This window comes from Culex quinquefasciatus, chromosome 1 (assembly GCF_015732765.1).
Source record: "Culex quinquefasciatus strain JHB chromosome 1, VPISU_Cqui_1.0_pri_paternal, whole genome shotgun sequence".
Classification (NCBI taxonomy): Eukaryota; Metazoa; Arthropoda; class Insecta; order Diptera; family Culicidae; genus Culex; species Culex quinquefasciatus.
This window is the reverse complement of record NC_051861.1, coordinates 87,097,221-87,119,729: the sequence shown is the minus strand read 5'-3', so window position 1 is coordinate 87,119,729 and position 22,509 is coordinate 87,097,221. Positions and strand designations below refer to the sequence as shown.

Here is a 22,509-nt window from a genome sequence, read left to right as displayed (position 1 = left end):
AGCATCAGGAGAGAGAAAAAAAAGAATCACAAAAGGGTAAATAAAAGTAAATAAACATGTCATTTTTTGTGCTCGCCTATAAAGAGAGTAGGTATCGGATGCTGGCGAATGATTTGAAATGGTTTTAATTTTTTTGTCGTTTTGAGAAAAATACAAATGTCAGTAAATTTTCGAAGCAAAAGTTTTCAGAATAAAAGCATAAATAACTAAATTTAGGATAATTTTATAGAGTCTTCAAAATGGCGTCGCGAATCGTATGGAAAAGCATAATCCTGTTTCGAATTCATACGAGCCCATAAATAACATTTTGCAATCATATGCACTTGAGCCGATTTCTTCTCGTTGCCTCAATGAAAGAAGGAGGTGGGTTTACACTACGGTGAGTCATCGTCATTTTGATCAGGAATAATGAGAATGGCGTGAAATTGTTAATTCGATTTATTTAACTTAAATCTAGGAGTTGACATAATATATTATTGAATAATTATGTTTTTTTAAGAACCACCCTATTTCAAAACAGATGAAAATACTGTTCGAGATGCACACTAATTAATTACCATTTGTGTGAGTGTGTTCAAAATCAACCTTTTAATGTCACTTTTCTTTCAACCGTACGCCCAACCAACTATCAGATCATTTATTATAATCTTGACATTTATGAGAAATGCAGCCTCTGTTTTTTTGCCGTTGTTGCGCTAAACCCCAGCCTTTTGGTTGGACGTCACGTGACTTCGTTAAGGTGCAAGTACGCTGCATGTGATCGCGAAATATCGTCATCGATCGGGTTGGACTCTGTAATCAGCGAAAAAGTGCCGCCGGGTAAAATGTCAACGGCTGGCGTTAAGTGGCAGATATTTTTTTAACCACAGTAATGACCGGTTCAATCTGGTTCAGTCATAATAATACACTTAGTTTGTGGCAGTAGTACCGGTTGAGTGTGGCGACAGTATTTACTGTGGGACTGATGTGCATTGCACCCTCGCAGTAGCTCATTCTAGAGCTAGTGCAGGTATAGTTAGCTTAATTAATATAAAAAAATCTTATCTCTTCTTTACTTTAAAATGTCCGTTTGCATCTCTTCTTTAAAACTGTAATATGGACCAATAAATAATTGAAGACCCCAGCTCACAACTCATGATTTCAACAAGCTGTTGTAAATTGTACACGCGTATAATGCTATTAACATGAACAGCAAATGAAGTGTACTGCTTGTCCAATTTATTTAGCTTATTGTGAATATTTTGTCATCACAAAACACAAAACTATTTCTTTGAGTTTGACGAAAATTTGATTTTGTTATGTTTTTCTTACATACAAAGAATGAGAATTTTGATTTGTTTGATAAATTGTGGGTTTTTTTTTATCTCCATGAACAGCAATTTTTTGCTATAAGCTTGTCCAAAAAACTCATTTAAGGATCCCTTTGAAAAGTTTTGATCTAAAGAATCGTTTTTCCCAAAAGAACAGAAAATGTTAAGAATGATTTGACATTGAAAATGGGACCATTACTTTCTGAGATATTGGCATTTGAGAATTGAGTGTTGTTTATTGTTACTTATATTCGACTTTTCAATACAAATGCTGATAAGTTTAACTTTATAGCAATCATTTGAGTGCTGAAAGTAGCATTTTTCATCGCAGCTTTAGTTAAAAAAGTCTATTTTTCTCGTTTTCGTTACTTTCCTGTTTTTGCGCGTGGCGCGTCGAAAAACTCAGTTTTTATTTTCAATAAATCATACCTTGGAAACGTACTCCGAGCAGGGGCAAATAACACGGGAATACCAAATTTTGGTATTACTTGGGCAAATAACAGAGACCAAAATGTGCCCTTGGTTGCCCAGTAATAGATGGTAAAATACCATGAAATCATACTAAAGTCTTGTATGTGGAAGGGCACAACAATACTAAACCATGTTATTCCAAGGGGAAAATAATACCTCAAAATAAAACCAAATCAATACTAAGTTGAGGTCTTCTGGATTTTTGAACATTGCTTGAATACCAAAACTTGATATTGACATGGTTTTATTTTTAGGTATTCCCGCGCACTTGGATAATCAGATTTTGCTGTTCCTGTGGTCTTCCACATACATGATTTTGGTATGATTTCATGGTATTTTACCATCTATTACTGGGTAACCAAGAGTACATTTTGGTCGCTGGTACTTGCACAAGTAATACCAAAATTTGGTATTTTCATACCATTTTTAGTGCCGCAGTTGCAGTTAATGAAAAAACGGAAATGATCCATATGCAACAGCCAAATCTACTCACCTGATGATTCCATGTTGTTCTTAGTGATATTCTTCACCACACCGAATGCATTTGTCATTGATGAACGGCCTGTGCTTGAAGTTCTTGAAGCTTCTGAAAAATAACAAGATTGTAAAATAAGGATTGAAATTCACCAAAATTTAATAATCTGTTGATTTACTCGTTTTTCAAAGTATTTTTTTTATCTGAACTTAGAATTTCTACGTTTAAAAAAAATCTTAGAAGGTATATCAAAAAAATATGAAAATCAGCTTTAACATTTTTGGGTTTCAAGTCAAATAAAAATCAATTATTTCGTCAAAATTTATAAAAAAAAATTTCGTAGTTTCAGAGGAATTTGATTAAACCTTTCAATACCAAAATAATAATCCTTTCAATACCAAAATAATACCATAATGTGTCATCCTGACTTAGAAAATTTTCCTCAATTTCAAGTCATTTCTTTAGAGGGTATATCAAAAATGTTTAAAATCAAGTTTGAAATTTCCGGTATTCAATGAAGGCATTCGCTTTGAGACAACATTTTAGCGCAAAATTAATTATTTTGTCAAAATTGGTCAAAATTTTCTATAGTTTCAGAGGAATTTGACAAAATACTGTAATACCAAAAGAATACCAAAATGTGGTGTTCGACCATTGACAGCTTCTGCAATTTTGGAATATCAAAACAATACCTTAAATTGGTATGATACCACATTTTGCTCTTGCATAATCCTTAAGACAAATTTTAAAGGGTCCAGGAATACCAAAATTTGGTATTGATACCAGAGAAAGGTATTATTACGCATTTCCCTTGTTATTTACTCATGCTCGTGACGGTTCGACATCGACAGTTTTGTGAAATATTCCGAGGAATGCGATAAAAATATTTTCAGACATAGCCTCATTGGTCCAGACACGGTCAAAACGTCATTTTAAGTTTTCGTGAGACTATTTCAAATGTTAAGCTAGATTTTTGAAACTTCTTACTATTTTCTCAAATAGCCAAACCTTTTTATTGCGTCTAAGACAGCTGAAATCGGATGAAATGGCGCGGAGATATGATTAAAAAAAAGAAATTTGAAAAAAAAAAAATGTTTTTTTGCGAAAAATGACGAAAATTTGCATTTTTTGAACCACTCTAGCATGATGTAGGTCACCTTAATGTTCAAACAAAAAAATACGGGTCTATTTATTTTGGCCAAGGAACCCCAAGAAAAATGTTGAGCCTGATCGGAGATCTTTTTTTCGGTTTAGGCTCTTTTCAAATGAAATTGCTGCATAATGAAGAAGTGCAATATCGTTTTTTATGCAATATGATAAAAAACGACACAAAACAAAAACTTTAATTTGATTTTTTTCTTTTTAAGGTCAACTGTAAATGTTCATAATTAGCGGACACTAGCTTTACAACGAATGCCCGATTTTTATTCCAAAAATATAATTTAATACGCAAAACACAACATGACTTATTGACATCAAAAAAGAAAATTACTTCGATACAGCGAAATTGACTTACCTAGAATAAAAAAAAAACAAAATTATGAGTTTTGCTAATATGCTTGAGAGGGGATATGAAAATTAAACTTATCTTGAAAAGGTTTGCTCTCTTAGCAATAATAAATATTTCATTCCTGCTAAGAATGTTTCAAGGTTGATTTTGGGGTCCACATTTTTTGGTTACTCTCAATTATAGTTATTGGAATTTTGAAAAGTTAAAATTCACACTTTTAGAATAAGAAGATTAGAGAAGCATTGGTTTATCCAAAGCCGGGACCGTGGTGTAGGGGTAAGCGTGGTTGCCTCTCACCCAGTCGGCCTGGGTTTGATCCCAGAAGGTCCCGGTGGCAAATTTTGAGACGAGATTTGTCTGACCACGCCTTCCATCGAACGGGAAGTAAATGTTGGCCCCGGACTAACCTAAAAAGGTTAGGTCGTTAGCTCATTCCGGGTGTAGGAGTCGTCTCCCTGGGTCCTGCCTCGGTGGAGTCGCTGGTAGGCAGTTGGACTAACAATCCAAAGGTCGTCAGTTCGAATCCTGGGGTAGATGGAAGCTTAGGTGTAAAAAGAGGTTTGCAATTTCCTCAACAATCAAGCCTTCGGACACCTAGTTTCGAGTAGGAATCTCGTAATTGAGAACGCCAAGGCAATGCTGTAGAGCGAATAATTTGATTTTTTTTTTGGTTTATCCAAACTTGAAAATCGAACATTGAACATCTAATGTTCTAAACAATTTCGAACGTTTCAAATGTTTTTTCTGATTAAATTATTAATTTTGGTTCATATTTATAAGCATAAAATTTCCCGGGAGTCTCGACCAAATTTTCCGGGAATCGAGAGGTCCACAAATGACCGATTTCCCGAGAATTCCCGCTCGTCACCCTCTAGTTTCATGGAATTTATTGGATTTGTAACCACTGCAGCTGCTGAAATTTCGAGGGATACAAAAAGAGCTCTGTCTTTGCTAGACAGCCTTTAAGGGTTATGTGTGAAATTTGAATAAAGTTAGCCTGTGTTAATTGAAATGATTTATTTTCCGTTACATAAATTAGATACTACCTAGTAGCACACCTTATTTAATAACTATATCACACAAATTCTACACAAAATGTACAAGTTCTGCTTGGTAACTCACATCACCTAGTTTGAATCATACCTCACTTTGTACGTATTCTTCCAGATCTCAAACAGGCAGATCGTCGAGTGGAACCGATAGAAGATGGCCATCGGCATCGAGACGTGCGTGATGATGGTCCACGCCCACGGCCCGTAAAAGTCAATCAACGTGGGCCGGAAGCTGGCGTTCGTCTTGATCAGCGTGTTGATGAACCACATGGCCATGTTGGCGATCAGCAGGAAGGTTATGAGCTCGCGTCCGGGCTTTGTTCGGTTTTGCTGAGCTCCCTTGCAGCGGCGCCACCAGGCGTTCATGATGAACAGGGTTTGGAGGGAGGTTTGGATGAGGGAGAAGATTTCGGCGTAAACCGAGTACACGGTGGCGGAAGCGGTGGACCCGATCGAGAAGAACGTTCCGATGATGGAGAACATGCTGTAGATGTAGATGCCGACTTGGGCGAGGACCAGTAGGGTGCAGTCGAGGCTGATGCCGGCGTCACCCTTCTTCTGGGAGAACTTGAGATCGCGCATTCGGTGGATCGCCCATACGACTGCTGCGCCGGTTAGCGAGTACAGGATGATCTCGCTGATCGTCACCTCCATGGTTGCGATTCGTCGGTACGGTACCTCCTTGTTCAGCACAAAGTACATGATCAGCACGATAATCGTCAGCACGATGATCAGAATCCCGCTGAACATCCCTCGCTGCGTGTTCGAGCAGTCAATCGACAGCAGGTGGGCACTCTTGCCGGTGAGGCTCTTCCGGGAGCACTTTCGCGAACCATTTCCGGGCCCCGAACCGCGCAGCTTTTTCCACATCTCGAACAGAATGACGGCGCAGATGAGCGAGTACTCGATGGTGCAGGGAAACAGGAAGGGGGCCGCGTTCTGAACCAATGACCCCATTATGTTGCTCCGATGGCACTCGACGGACACGGACAGGTCCGAGATGGATCGGCGAACCAGATGATGGTCGTCGTGATGATGGCCGGTGCCGTTCGATAGAGCTGCAATTGAAACGGTGTGCGAGGCAGACAGTTGAGCAATAATTTTCAATCAATTAGACGCGGACGAGACGTGGCACGTGATGCGTGCTGTGACGGGGACAATTAAAGGGTGATTTCGCGTGAACTGGTGGGCTTTTGGGAATGGCTGGTGATTGCACAGAAATAAACAGGATTTGGTGCTTGGATTTGTGTGGAATACTACAATTTTATAGCTTTCAAAATGTTATTTATGTGATCAAAAACGTTACTTTATCCACTTTTAGCTAGTTGGAGCTTTCCTCACATTCATAAAATATATTTGGCCAAAATATAATCAATAAGGATAGTCGATAAAGCTCCATGTGTCCCGATTGACCCCAGTTTACGGTGATTTTATAGCTTTTCAACCGTAAACTACGGAAGGCAAACATCAGAAGAAGGAAGATTTCTCACCGTGTCCCATCACAGTCAACAATTTCACATATTATTGCTAGGATTCTTCTTACCTGTTGCCATCGGGGGGACGATTGCCGGGGTTGATTGGTGCGCCGCCGCGTGGGCAATGTGGACAATCTCGTGCTTGGCCTCCTCGATAATCACGTACAGCCACTCGCAGACGTTGGTGGCCAGCATGTGCATCAGGCCGAACCGGGCCACGTACCGGTGCCGGTCCATGTGGAACTTGCCGTTGCTGAAGAAGATGAACTGCATCTGGACGATGCAGAGGGCCATCCGGGCCGTCGGAACTAACGCAATTAGAACGTCGTGACACCTTTCGTCGACTGTTGAACAATATCGGCCACATTAGGAATGGAAATCGGTTAGCAAATGGTGCGTCAATTTGAAAGTGTTGCCAGCCAATTCAGACAGTTTCAAACTCCCTCGGGGGAGACGGATTGGCCTGACAGTTGTGCATTTAAGCAACGATTCAACTTACGTTTCAGCTCGAAGTACTGGCCAAACTCCAGGCCCGAGTAGACCATGCTGCCGATGCCGAAGGCAATCGCTCCGACGCGCAGGTAAAACGACCCGAAGTGAACGGGTTTGGGCTTGAGCATGTCCGGGAGGCCGGTTTGACCCTCTGGAATTTTAATTATTAATAATTGATTAGTTGATTCGTTGAAAATTGAAAAGGCAAACAACTTTTTATAGAATTCCAAAAAGCACTTTTGGTGAAACGTTTATTTCCCTAATTCAGTTTGGAGTCCGTGTGCCATTTCGATTTTTTTTTTGCTTTATTATGTTGGCAGAAACTTTTTTTGCAACTTCCGAAAGCTCAAAGAAGTCATTTTTCGGTAAATGCCATCTATTCAGAAAATTCTAGCAAGGGAAAAAACATCGACCAAGGCAAGGTTTTTTGAAGAAAAATAGCCATTTTCTAAAATGTAAAAAAATACAAAGTTTCAATTACTTTATTTTTTAATGCTAAATATTTTTTTTATATGAAATAAAAACTTTTCATAATCCAGTTTTACAGCTTTGGCTTGTTCTACAAATATTTAATGGGGTTTTCCAAACATTTTTTCGATTTTTTCCATGCAAACTTCACGTTCGAGTATCAATGGGTAAATGCTGACCAATTTTGCTCATATTTGGCCTAGATTCCTGAAATAGCCCAAGGAAACAATATTCAGCTTGTGGAGTGAAGTTTAAGAAAAACGTCTCATATTTTGGGCACCCAAAGATGCAAAGATAAAAACAGGAAAAAATTGAGTTTCATAGTATTGCCCAAAAAGCCTTAATGTTTTGATCACCTCCTCAGAAGCTAATGGTTCGAATTTCCAATGTTGAAAAAAAAAAATTAAAATGTTCTGCTCTTTTCAGTAAAAATTGTTTCGCAGTTTTAAAAATTAAAGTTTAACCAAAACTCATTTTTGTAGAATGAAATTTTCAACATAATTTTGTCAGTGGTTTCCAGAAATTTGTGTTTGACAATTTAGGTAGGTTTGCCCTGAACGGCATATTTTTAAAAGTAATTAACCCTCTACTGCCCAAATTTTTCTTTCGAAAATTTTTATTTTTCCCGTGTTCAGGAGGTCATTTTGAGCAACTTTTGTTCTACGAAAAACTTTATTTCTTTTGTTTTATGGTTTTCTCGTTTCATTATTAGTCTTTAATATGCGTTTATATTGTTTATTTATGTTTTTTTGTAGTATTTGGCCTATTCTTCAACCTCCTATCATTACATTTTGCCTTCTAGTTATTTCATGTTTTTACAGTCACTTTTTCAATTTTTTGCTTGTTTCTTTCAGATTTTTTGCTATAAAAAGGCACCATTATCATTTAAATTGTAAAAAATGCTATAGAGGCATAGTCTGCGACACAAGAAAATTTACTGCAACACAGTCAAAGTTTTTACGGGACAAACTCATTTAAAAAAAACATTGGCAAAGTCTCATAAAAAAAGTAAAACTTCCATCCCAATTTTTTTTTCTAAAATTGTAAGTGTTCTTCTTTCCAATGCTTTCCAATGATCAAAAGTTGGTTTAAAAATGGATTTTTGGCGATTTTTTAAATCAAAGAAAGTCTAAAGGCGGGGTTGGGTTGTAGAGGGTTAATAACAAAGCATGATCTAAAAATAGTTAATATCTTCCGAAAATTTACCAAAACGTACCTCGCTACGTTAGACGAGAAACGTACGTAAACAAAAAGTCAGATAAGCCGCCGAGGGAGACAGTAAAATGCAGTCATAAAACTAGGTAAATAAAACAACGCTGTGACAAATCTTGCTGATGACGGCTGATCCTGTCTGGTCGGGCTGTCTGATCTCCAACACGTGTTTAAACTTTTGTTATCTAATCTGCGGAAAGTTAATAGACTGCAATTGTATCCCAATAACACAGTTGTAGGGGGTTTGCTGATAAGGATCACGAGTGACGTAATAAGCTCGGACAGTAAACAAAGAATTGCATTGCTCTGTGACGGAGGCAAGTTATAAAACAATTTTGAGAAATTTTGATGAAGGTAGATTATGAACAGTTAAGCTTCAATGAGCTAGTCGAAATGTTTGCCAATTCAACACAAAAATTGTCTAGCGCTTACCGTACTGCTGCAGCACGTAGCTGAGCCGGGCTCGGTGCCGGAACCGGGCCGCGTACATGAAGCACACGAACACCACACTCACGACGTACAGGTACAGGTAGAAGCCGTGGTAGAAGTGGTGCGGCGACTTGTCCGACACCACGTCCGTGATGGGGAAGGCCAGCCCGAGCACGATCAACAGTTTGGCGTACAGTGCCGAGATGGCGGTACTGAAGTGATCCCTGTGGAGGTGGAATTTTGAGGTTAGAATTGGTAGATGTAAACAACTTAACGGTCCACTTACTCTGCAACGGCTCGATTTTTGTTCCTCATCTCAGTGACAATCGGAGGTTCTGGCACCTTAAGGTCATCCTTCATCTTATTAAGGGACAGCTTACTGCCGTGGCGCTGCAGGAACTCCACCAGGTGCTTCTTCTGGACGTTGAACGAAGGTCGTCGGAGTCCCGCAAATAGTGACGGTCGCCGCGACGTACCATCGTACTGTTCGTCCGTACTGAGCAGGCTGTTTCCGGTGTGGCGTCGACTTTCGGGACGGTACGCAAAGCTTGCGTTCGGGGTAAGCTTTTGGGGTGATGCGTCCGGTCTTGGCGGTTGCGTGACCACAATTTGAATGTCCGACTGGGATGAGTTGACATTGCTGCGAGAAGAAATTTAGTAAACTTTTTAAAATAATCATTCTTGTCAATAGAGTAACTTTAAACAGCGAATTGAGGTTATGTACTTCAAAAACAACAATTCAACCCTGAAGACTCACTATGTGGTCTTCTTCAGGGTCAAACGCACATGTCAAATGTTTATAAATTACAAACATAACCTCAACTCTTCAAAATTCTTGGACTTATTACTGCTTCTCAAAGCGTCTCATCTGCGCAATATCACTGTCCATTGAAGAGAACGAACACGAACTGTGATAATTGAGATCTTCCACCGATCTTAAAATCATTTCGCTACACCTTTCCGAAGAAAGAGACAAAACCTTCAGCGTCGATCAACGTTTCACTTGGGACTGAGCTGGCTGGCCGTCCAAATTCCGCCCGATCCGGTAGCGGGTAGTGAAAATGCTAATTCACCAGAGGTGCAAAATCGGTGGTGCTAATCAGTTGGCAAAACTGAACCCATTGCCAATATCAACATCCCGTCCAATTGACCACTCGGGATGAAACGTGACTCTCAAAGTTTGGTCGAATTTGTAGTGCAAATGATTTGATTGCTCATTACACTACTCGACAAAACAAAACTTGTGTCAAGGGATTGACGATATCTCATCCGTTCCTGAGAGAAAAGGCATCCCCGAATCCGATGCATTCGACAGAATTTGATTTTATGTCCACGCGGACTGATGCAAATCTGGTAAATTTTTAACATAAAAATCGAACAATTTAAAAAACCATGCGTCTCCTCCCAATTATATGAGCCATCTACAAGAATATGGAAGCGCCTGGTGCATAGCCATTTCCTTTAAGCACAACGGAAACAACCAATACAAATGTATAAAAAGTTGTCAAGTTCTCGGGGTCCACAGCTAGCATTTTTGTACGATTATAAAAATAAATATTAAAAGTTTAAAATTAATTTATTTAAAAACATATTTTTGATTTATTTGTTTACTAAAATTTTATGTATCTTAAAGGTCTTAAAGGTCATCCAAGGACTCCTGGAGTTAAGATCTACGAGTCTACCGCCGTAACAAGCAAAAGGTCGTGAGATTTTGACCCCGGATCATGTGCGTATAGCATCAATGGATATGGTAGACTACTATATGAATGTGTTGGGATGTTCATGGTCATCCAAGGACTCCCTGGAGTTAAGATCTACGAGTCTACCGCCGTAACAAGCAAGAGGTTGTCGGATTTTGACCCCGGATCATGTGCGTATAGCATCAGTGGATATGGTAGACTACTGTATGAATGTTTTGGGATGTTCATGGTCATCCAAGGACTCCCTGGAGTTAAGATCTACGAGTCTACCGCCGTAACAAGCAAGAGGTCGTCGGATTTTGACCCCGGATCATGTGCGTATATCATCAGTGGATATGGTAGACTACTATATGAATGTGTTGGGATGTTCATGGTCATCCAAGGACTCCCTGGAGTTAAGATCTACGAGTCTACCGCCGTAACAAGCAAGAGGTCGTCGGATTTTGACCCCGGATCTTGTGCGTATAGCATCAGTGGATATGGTAGACTACTATATGAATGTGTTGGGATGTCCATGGTCATCCAAGGACTCCCTGGAGTTAAGATCTACGAGTCTACCGCCGTAACAAGCAATAGGTCGTCTTATTTTGACCCCGGATCTTGTGCGTATAGCATCAGTGGATATGGTAGACTACTGTATGAATGTGTTGGGATGTCCATGGTCATCCGAGGACTCCCTGGTGTTAAGATCTACGAGTCTACCGCCGTAGCAAGCAAGAGGTCGTCTTATTTTGACCCCGGATCTTGTGTGTATAGCATCAGTGCATATGGTAGACTACTGTATGAATGTGTTGGGATGTTCATGGTCATCCAAGGACTCCCTGGAGTTAAGATCTACGAGTCTACCGCCGTAACAAGCAAAAGGTCGTGAGATTTTGACCCCGGATCTTGTGCGTATAGCATCAGTGGATATGGTAGACTACTGTATGAATGTGTTGGGATGTTCATGGTCATCCAAGGACTCCCTGGTGTTAAGATCTACGAGTCTACCGCCGTAGCAAGCAAGAGGTCGTCTTATTTTGACCCCGGATCTTGTGTGTATAGCATCAGTGCATATGGTAGACTACTGTATGAATGTGTTGGGATGTTCATGGTCATCCAAGGACTCCCTGGAGTTAAGATCTACGAGTCTACCGCCGTAACAAGCAAGAGGTCGTCGGATTTTGACCCCGGATCATGTGCGTATATCATCAGTGGATATGGTAGACTACTATATGAATGTGTTTGGATGTTCATGGTCATCCAAGGACTCCCTGGAGTTAAGATCTACGAGTCTACCGCCGTAACAAGCAAGAGGTCGTCGGATTTTGACCCCGGATCATGTGCGTATAGCATCAGTGGATATGGTAGACTACTATATGAATGTGTTGGGATGTTCATGGTCATCCAAGGACTCCCTGGAGTTAAGATCTACGAGTCTACCGTCGTAACAAGCAAGAGGTCGTCGGATTTTGACCCCGGATCATGTGCGTATAGCATCAGTGGATATGGTAGACTACTATATGAATGTGTTGGGATGTTCATGGTCATCCAAGGACTCCCTGGAGTTAAGATCTACGAGTCTACCGCCGTAACAAGCAAGAGGTCGTCTTATTTTGACCCCGGATCTTGTGCGTATAGCATCAGTGGATATGGTAGACTACTGTATGAATGTGTTGGGATGTCCATGGTCATCCGAGGACTCCCTGGTGTTAAGATCTACGAGTCTACCGCCGTAGCAAGCAAGAGGTCGTCTTATTTTGACCCCGGATCTTGTGTGTATAGCATCAGTGCATATGGTAGACTACTGTATGAATGTGTTGGGATGTTCATGGTCATCCAAGGACTCCCTGAGTTAAGATCTACGAGTCTACCGCCGTAACAAGCAAGAGGTCGTCGGATTTTGACTCCGGATCATGTGCGTATAGCATCAGTGCATATGGTAGACTACTATATGAATGTGTTGGGATGTTCATGGTCATCCAAGGACTCCCTGGAGTTAAGATCTACGAGTCTACCGCCGTAACAAGCAAGAGGTCGTCGGATTTTGACCCCGGATCATGTGCGTATAGCATCAGTGGATATGGTAGACTACTGTATGGATGTGTTGGGATGTTCATGGTCATCCGAGGACTCCCTGGAGTTAAGATCTACGAGTCTACCGCCGTAACAAGCAAGAGGTCGTCGGATTTGACCGGATCATGTGCGTATAGCATCAGTGGATATGGTAGACTACTATATGAATGTGTTGGGATGTTCATGGTCATCCAAGGACTCCTGGAGTAAGATCTACGAGTCTACCGCCGTAACAAGCAAGAGGTCGTCTTATTTTGACCCCGGATCTTGTGTGTATAGCATCAGTGCATATGGTAGACTACTGTATGAATGTGTTGGGTTGTTCATGGTCATCCAAGGACTCCCTGGAGTTAAGATCTACGAGTCTACCGCCGTAACAAGCAAGAGGTCGTCGGATTTTGACCCCGGATCATGTGCGTATAGCATCAGTGCATATGGTAGACTACTATATGAATGTGTTAGGATGTCCATGGTTATCCGAGGACTCCCTGGAGTTAAGATCTACGAGTCTACCGCCGTATCAAGCAAGAGGTCGTCTTATTTTGACCCCGGATCTTGTGCGTATATCCTTGCTTACCACTTAAGCCAAACGGCGACCTATTGTTTGTTACGGCGGTAGACTCGTAGACTCATGGGAGTCCTTGGATGACCATGAACATCCCAACACATTCATACAGTAGTCTACCATATGCACTGATGCTATACACACAAGATCCGGGGTCAAAATAAGACGACCTTTTGCTTGCTACGGCGGTAGACTCGTAGATCTTAACTCCAGGGAGTCCTCGGATGACCATGGACATCCCAACACATTCATACAGTAGTCTACCATATCCACTGATGCTATACGCACATGATCCGGGGTCAAAATCCGACGACCTCTTGCTTGTTACGGCGGTAGACTCGTAGATCTTAACTCCAGGGAGTCCTTGGATGACCATGGACATCCCAACACATTCATATAGTAGTCTACCATATGCACTGATGCTATACGCACAAGATCCGGGGTCAAAATCCGACGACCTCTTGCTTGTTACGGCGGTAGACTCGTAGATCTTAACTCCAGGGAGTCCTTGGATGACCATGAACATCCCAACACATTCATACAGTAGTCTACCATATCCACTGATGCTATACGCACAAGATCCGGGGTCAAAATCCGACGACCTCTTGCTTGTTACGGCGGTAGACTCGTAGATCTTAACTCCAGGGAGTCCTCGGATGACCATGGACATCCCAACACATTCATATAGTAGTCTACCATATCCACTGATGCTATACGCACATGATCCGGGGTCAAAATCCGACGACCTCTTGCTTGTTACGGCGGTAGACTCGTAGATCTTAACTCCAGGGAGTCCTCGGATGACCATGAACATCCCAACACATTCATACAGTAGTCTACCATATCCACTGATGCTATACGCACATGATCCGGGGTCAAAATCCGACGACCTCTTGCTTGTTACGGCGGTAGACTCGTAGATCTTAACTCCAGGGAGTCCTTGGATGACCATGAACATCCCAACACATTCATATAGTAGTCTACCATATCCATTGATGCTATACGCACATGATCCGGGGTCAAAATCTCACGACCTTTGCTTGTTACGGCGGTAGACTCGTAGATCTTAACTCCAGGGAGTCCTTGGATGACCATGAACATCCCAACACATTCATATAGTAGTCTACCATATCCATTGATGCTATACGCACATGATCCGGGGTCAAAATCTCACGACCTTTTGCTTGTTACGGCGGTAGACTCGTAGATCTTAACTCCAGGGAGTCCTTGGATGACCATGAACATCCCAACACATTCATACAGTAGTCTACCATATGCACTGATGCTATACACACAAGATCCGGGGTCAAAATAAGACGACCACTTGCTTGCTACGGCGGTAGACTCGTAGATCTTAACTCCTTGGATGACCATGAACATCCCAACACATTCATATAGTAGTCTACCATATCCACTGATGCTATACGCACAAGATCCGGGGTCAAAATCTCACGACCTTTTGCTTGTTACGGCGGTAGACTCGTAGATCTTAACTCCAGGGAGTCCTTGGATGACCATGAACATCCCAACACATTCATACAGTAGTCTACCATATGCACTGATGCTATACACACAAGATCCGGGGTCAAAATAAGACGACCACTTGCTTGCTACGGCGGTAGACTCGTAGATCTTAACACCAGGGAGTCCTCGGATGACCATGGACATCCCAACACATTCATACAGTAGTCTACCATATCCACTGATGCTATACGCACAAGATCCGGGGTCAAAATAAGACGACCTATTGCTTGTTACGGCGGTAGACTCGTAGATCTTAACTCCAGGGAGTCCTTGGATGACCATGGACATCCCAACACATTCATATAGTAGTCTACCATATCCACTGATGCTATACGCACAAGATCCGGGGTCAAAATCCGACGACCTCTTGCTTGTTACGGCGGTAGACTCGTAGATCTTAACTCCAGGGAGTCCTTGGATGACCATGAACATCCCAACACATTCATATAGTAGTCTACCATATCCACTGATGATATACGCACATGATCCGGGGTCAAAATCCGACGACCTCTTGCTTGTTACGGCGGTAGACTCGTAGATCTTAACTCCAGGGAGTCCTTGGATGACCATGAACATCCCAAAACATTCATACAGTAGTCTACCATATCCACTGATGCTATACGCACATGATCCGGGGTCAAAATCCGACAACCTCTTGCTTGTTACGGCGGTAGACTCGTAGATCTTAACTCCAGGGAGTCCTTGGATGACCATGAACATCCCAACACATTCATATAGTAGTCTACCATATCCATTGATGCTATACGCACATGATCCGGGGTCAAAATCTCACGACCTTTGCTTGTTACGGCGGTAGACTCGTAGATCTTAACTCCAGGGAGTCCTTGGATGACCTTTAAGACCTTTAAGATACATAAAATTTTAGTAAACAAATAAATCAAAAAATATGTTTTTTAAATAAATTAATTTTAAACTTTTAATATTTATTTTTTATAATCGTACAAAAAATGCTAGCTGTGGACCCCCCGAGAACTTGACAACTTTTTTATACATTTGTATTGGTTGTTTCCGTGCTTAAAGGAAATGGCTATGCACCAGGCGCTTCCATATTCTTGTAGATGGCTCATATAATTGGGAGGAGACGCATGGTTTTTTTTAAATTGTTCGATTTTTTATGTTAAAAAATTTACCAGATTTGCATCAGTCCGCGTGGACATAAAATCAAATTCTGTCGAATGCATCGGATTCGGGGATGCCTTTTCTCTCAGGAACGGATGAGATATCGTCAATCCCTTGACACAAGTTTTGTTTTGTCGAGTAGTGATTTGACGTTTTCCCAATTTCGCAAATAAAAATCCTCAGTTCAGAACAAATTAAAACTTTACAGCTCATTAAAGCCGGGATCGCAAATCTGACAAATTGTGCGCAATTTTCTTCACACCTTGCCGGACGGGTGACAGACGCTAGGATCGTCGTGGACATTCAATTGGAACGTGCGCCACGATCTTTAAACGCGTTATTGACATACTGACACTGACGCGGACTATAGGGAATGGTTTGTTGGGCAAAATCAAATAAATCTCAAGAATAAAGATCAAATTTACATTTGTACGGATGTACCGATAGTACGGCGTAGAAAGGAAGTCATGAATGAGCTCATTCAAGAGGGGATTTGAATCTTTTTGTAATTATTTAAGTTGAATGAAAAGAGATTAGAAAACGTTGGATTCTTCTAAGATAAATAATCAGTAATTTCACGATGAAAATCTTGTGTACTGTTCGTAAGTTTAGACATCCCAAGTAACATTTTTTTCCTCCTTTTTTACTCCTGAAGAGGTTTTGAAGAGAATTTAATCCTACCGCGGTCCAAACTGCTATGCTGTAGCTATCTTGAAGAGCTCTTGTAGAACTCCTGGAAAAAAATGTTACTTGAGGTATACACTAATCACTCTTTCATAACTAAATATCTGATATTTTGGGGTCTTTAGATCGATGCCCCGATTTAGTTACTGTACTTACTCTGTCCTGTTTTATTTATTTTTTTACAAATGATAAATTTTAAAACATGTAAACGATAGATTATAACACGTCACACGCCCTACACAACACCGATGCAAGCGTAAATCAGAGCGTTTGATACAGTATGTCCACGCATCCTTTCTCCCCTGTAGATTCTGTGAAATGTGGTCTGTTCTCAGTCTCCTCTATGCGGTAAACACAACGCAGTAGGGCTGGCCGCTTTAATTTTTGCAATTCATTTTCGAGTGTTCTCGGATGTACTGCAAATATTAATATTGACAAGAAAAATGCTTGGGGCAGCATGCTTTCAATGGACTGGCTGTGTTTGTGTTAGATTAGATTCGATAGATTTATTCGAACATTAGCAGTGTATTGAAATGTTTTATGAGAGAAAGTCTGAACTTGAAAATATTTTGAAGAATTTAATATTTTTCCATGTTTTTCATTTGAAGAATTTCATATCACAAGTAGCAACATGTTTCAGGAATTCTACAAGAGTTCTCAAAGAAAGCTACTACATAGCAGTTTGGATCGCGGCAGGATCAAACTCTTTTCAAGTATTTTTCCAGCCTATTGAAGAAGGTTTGAAGGGAATGTTATGCTGAAACTCCTGAAACATTTTGCTAATTGGGGTTTTACCATCTGAACAATTGTCTACGAATTAGGTTTTTTTTAATTTTAATTTTTGTAATTTTTAACCTGGTTCAAACAAATTTGACAGCTATGACAGCTACACCCAAAACTGGCAGCGCTAGTCCGAGAGAATGATGGTCTCGAGTCGAGAGAATAGTGGTACCATTCACGGACGCAGAGAACACAGCTCTAGATGGGCGATAGAACTATTCTCTCGAGGTTCATTTGCAAAAAAAGTTCATCCGTCAAACAAAAAACCAAAAGTGTCGACAACGGGAATCGAACCAGAGACCTTTGACAAACCAATCCAATGACTTAGCTGCCTCGGCCAGTCAGAAGTCGATGTATGACACTTGTTGGAGATTTATTGATTCAACTAACGAATGAACTCAATTGTTATGATGGTGTGAGTTGGTACCATTATTCTATCGATTTTGGCACTGAGCCCTCAATAAATTTTGAGAGAACGATTATCTCGACTCTGAATTTTGGGTGTAGACATACAAAAATGATTTATGAAAATTAAAAAAATCGGTATCTTTTGAAGGAATTTTTGATCGATTTGGTGTCTTCCGCAAAGTTGTAGGTATGGATAAAGGCTACACTGAAAAAAAATACATGATAAAATTTATCTTGGTGATTTTTCATTTCACTTTTTGTCACTAAAATGATTTGTATTCTCCGCCAGCTCACACAGCAGTTGGCCCTTCGATTTTCGTGAAACTTTGTCCTAAGGGGTAACTTTTGTCCCTGATCACGAATCCAAGGTTCGTTTTTTTATATATATCGTGACGGAGGGGCGGTACAAGGAGCTGCCGTGGCTGACTGGTTACGGTGTTCGCTATGTAAGCGAATGGTTCTGGGTTCGATGCCCATCTGCTCCCAACGAGAAAGTTAAGAACACATAAATTTGAAATGATGAATATGAACGAAAAATCAAAGTCGCTCGAGGTGGGGTTCGATCCCTCGTCCTTTGGATTGGTAACCAAAAATGCTAACCACTAGGCCATGACGACTTGGTGAGCTTGGACTGGAATTAGGAACACTGTTACAGAGAGCGAGTTGTGGCGCTATAACCACGGCGAATAGTGTCCAGGGCATTCGTGGAAATACAATGTCCCATCCCAGGGGGTCCCGGAGTACCAAACCTTCTTAGCATGGTGCTCCCAACGAATACAACCAAATCTCGGAGCGTATGGTGGTGTGTCCCCACGCTTCTTCCTCCCCTGTCGATTCAGAATTGTGTTGGTTTTCGAACACTCAGTGCTCAAACTCGAGTCATCTCTGCGATACGGCTTTACGCAGTAGGCCTGGCCGCTTAACGCTTGTGATGTTTCAATGCATTCTAATGCAATGGCGCACTACAAATGTTAATAAATGACAAGAAGAGTGCTAGGCGTCATCTAACCTAAGGCACTCTCCAGGATCCCTTCGAAAGATTGGCTGCGCTAGGGTCTGATTAGATTAGATTAGATATATCGTGACGGAGGGGCGGTACGACCCCTTCCATTTTTGAACATGCGAAAAAAGAGGTGTTTTTCAATAATTTGGAGCCTGAAACGGTGATGAGATAGAAATTTGGTGTCAAAGGGACTTTTATGTAAAATTAGACGCCCGATTTGATGGCGTACTCAGAATTCCGAAAAAACGTATTTTTCATCGAAAAAAACACTAAAAAAGTTTTAAAAATTCTCCCATTTTCCGTTACTCGACTGTAAAAAATTTTGGAGCATGTCATTTTATGGGAAATTTAATGTACTTTTCGAATCTACATTGTCCCAGAAGGGTTATTTTTTCATTTGGAACAAAATTTTTCATTTTAAAATTTCGTGTTTTTTCTAACTTTGCAGGGTTATTTTTTAGAGTGTAACAATGTTGTACAAAGTTGTAGAGTAGACAATTACAAAAATTTTGATATATAGACATAAGGGGTTTGCTTATAAACATCACGAGTTATCGCGATTTAACGAAAAAAGTTTTGATAAAGTTGGTCGTCATCGATCATGGCCATTCATGGTCACCCGCGACAGACACGGACGACGAAACAAAGAGAAAAGCAAAAAGTAACTGTTTGCAATTCCGTCGTGAAACTTTTTACTTTTCCTGTCATTCTTGAACGACGAAATAGCCTACTTTTCTGTACCAAAAATAATAGAATCGAATAGCAACACTTTTCAAAATAAATGCTGAAAAGTTCTACTTTTCAGCACTGAAATGGGTGCTGAAAAGTTGAACTTATCAGCACTTGTTTCGAAAAATAACACTTTTCAACATTTTTTGATTTAAACGATTTATTGACAAAATACATGAAAATTTGACTTAAAATTTCACTCAATGGGTGTTTTTCGGAATTGCAAAAAATATTGTATGGAACTCGTTGCAAAACTTGATTTTTTCAGTACTCGTCGTATTTATCCAACTCGGTGAACCTCGTTGGATAAATGTACGACTCGTGCTGAAAAAAATGCTTTTTTTGCCACTTGTTGCATAAACTACTATTTTCAAAACTTTTTTTTCGTAAAATCGCGATAACTCGTGATGTTTATAAGCAAACCCCTTATGTCTATATATCAAAAACTTTGTAGAACATTGTTACACTCTAAAAAATAACCCTGCAAAGTTAGAAAAAACATGAATTTTTAAAATGAAAAATTTTGGTCTAAATGAAAAAATGACCCTTCTGGGACAATGTTGATTCGAAAAGTACATTAAATTTCCCATAAAATGCCATGTTCCAAAATTGTTTACAGTCGAGTAACGGAAAATGAGAGAATTTTTAAAACTTTTTTAGTGTTTTTTTCGATGAAAAATACGTTTATTCGGAAATCTGAGTACGCCATCAAATCGGGCGTCTAATTTTACATAAAAGTCCCTTTGGCACCAAATTTCTATCTCATTACCGTTTCAGGCTGCAAATTATTGAAAAACACCTCTTTTTTCGCATGTTCAAAAATGGAAGGGGTCATACCGCCCCTCCGTCACGAGATATCAAAAAACGGACCTCGGATTCGTGATCAGGGACAAAAGTTACCCCTTAGGACAAAGTTTCACGCAAATCGAAGAGGGATCGGGGCAACTACTGTGTGAGTTGGCAGAGAATTACCCAGGGTCTTTTTTTATTTAGAACAAAATTTTTCATTTTAAAATTTCGTGCTTTTTCTAACTTTGCAGGGTAATTTTTAAGAGTGTAATCAGTGTATGTTGTACAGCAGACAATTGCAAAAATTTCGATGTATGAACATAAGCGGTTTGCTTATAAATATCACGAGTTATCGCGATTTTACGAAAAAAAGTTTTGAATTAAAAATTGGACCAAAAGATATCGTCAGTTGAAACTCATTTGGGACCATCCATAAACAACGTAGAAACTTTAGGGGGAGGGGTGGGGGTTTGCGGTTGTCCACGCTTCATAAAAGAACAAAAAAAGGTTTTTTTTTGTGTTTTATGGATGGTTTCTGTGCATAGAATTGAATTCTTTGTAAGGCTGTTTCTCTAAAATTCGTTATCCAATGTTCAGTCTCAATGTGAAAATCGTTGGAAATTTTCTTAGTTTTTAAAAGATGTTTTTGTTTGATGTGCATTTCTTTCAAGAAAAAGTTCTAAAATGAAAAAAAAAACCAAGAGAAATCGAAAATATATATCTAATAGTGAGTACAACTTGAGAACGGTACATTTCATCAAATAATTGTAAAGTACGTCATTTCGGTCAAGTTCTGGGTGTAACATTGCAGCAAATTTCATAACATTATGCAAGTTTTGTTTAACACTCAGGTTTTTTATACGCAGCTCGCAAGCAGAATTTATGACGAAAGGTCGATGGTGCTTTGGGTTCATTACATTTGAGTATTTGGTTCAGTTAAAAATATGTAAAAGTCGCTATGACTTCATTTTGGTAAGCTTATGTTGACAGAACACTATACCAGTATTTTCTTGTTCCAACAGGTTATTGTTTTCGCACCCGTTCCTTTAATGTGTGTACCTTTTATTAACACACTCACCACTGTTCAACAAGTTTTACTTGTTACGATTAATCAACATTTTTTGTACAAACTTCTTGTTCAATAAGATAACATATGTTTCAAATTTAATATACGACTACTTTCATAAAATAATAAATTTTCTCCACACCTCACTGATTCCTCGACAAGTGTATTAAGCCTTTCCAGCTTCCTTCTCGGACAACTCGAGGTTGCCGCCGCAGTAGCATCTTCCTGATCACCGATAATCCACTCAAAGTCACCACCCATAGCTCGTAACTTGTGCCAACGATCCGACCTGCTGGCGATTTACGCGTAAACTGAACTTCGCGTCCCGAGACACACAGGTCTCCCAGGCCCAACCGTGGTCGTCGTCGTCTTCTTGGCAGGAATTTGCAAAAATGTTGGTCAAACATTGGCGTCGCCAATTTACACCGACTGCTGGTTGCCTTCCATCGTTGGACTGACTCAGTTGAGTGTTGCGGGTTGAGGTTTGGATTGACTGACACCATCACCACCGACGGTCCATAGTATCGATATGTCATAAAAACCAGAGTGGCAGTTTTAACAGCACTGATAATGAAAATGATAAACAGAAGAGCGCTTCGAGTCTCGGTGATCGGCTTCGGAAGTGATGGCTTCACTCTTTTTTTTTTGTGTGTGTTTCTTGTTTGAAAAGGGGAAATATGATAAGGCTGGAAATGAGGGAAATTGATAAGCGTAAACGAAATCAATGCAGATTTTCATGACTTGTCATATTCACATGGGGGAAGTTTCAGCGTTTCATCACATACGTGGAACTCCGTACAAATTCTCTCTCAAAAAGTGGGCCCGGAAAGATTTGTCTAGTGGTATAATAAGGATTTTGTCCACGACATTGTCATGGCATCCTTTGACCAAAGAAATTTCACTATACCAGATAGACAGAAACCAAACGTAAACAATCAAGCTCTGCTCTACGCTAAGCTAAGCTATACGGATGCGAAAAATTGTATTTTTTAATCGCTGCTGAGAGGTATTTTCAACTAAAACATTTCAGCAAGTAATATTACTGAAATCTTACTGTAGAAGCTTCCTTTAAGTCACATAGGAAAAGTTGCTGACCCCGTCAAGCTTCTTGAAGAAACACGACTGTCTGTAGTACATGTCCAATGACCAATCACCAAAAACATTAGCAGCAA

The 22,509-nt window shown here is 40.2% G+C and overlaps 1 protein-coding gene across 2 annotated transcripts; it reads right to left on the bottom strand.

Annotated features, from left to right (window-relative positions):
• Positions 1-4,768: 4,768 nt before the first annotated feature.
• LOC6045950 (proton channel OtopLc) lies at positions 4,769-21,809 on the bottom strand. Of its 2 annotated transcripts, none has more exons than XM_038249077.1 (6): positions 21,480-21,809; positions 9,181-9,534; positions 8,898-9,118; positions 6,793-6,936; positions 6,362-6,637; positions 4,769-5,876 (listed from the first exon to the last, which is right to left on the bottom strand). In XM_038249077.1, exons 1-6 carry the CDS (start codon positions 21,596-21,598, stop codon positions 4,894-4,896), a joined length of 2,097 nt encoding a protein of 698 aa, XP_038105005.1. In that variant the 5' UTR covers positions 21,599-21,809; the 3' UTR covers positions 4,769-4,893. The 2 variants fall into 2 exon arrangements, with proteins under 2 accessions (XP_038105005.1, XP_038105006.1); XM_038249078.1 differs by lacking the exon at positions 21,480-21,809 and adding an exon at positions 9,743-9,909.
• Between the last annotated feature and the right edge of the window lie 700 nt (positions 21,810-22,509).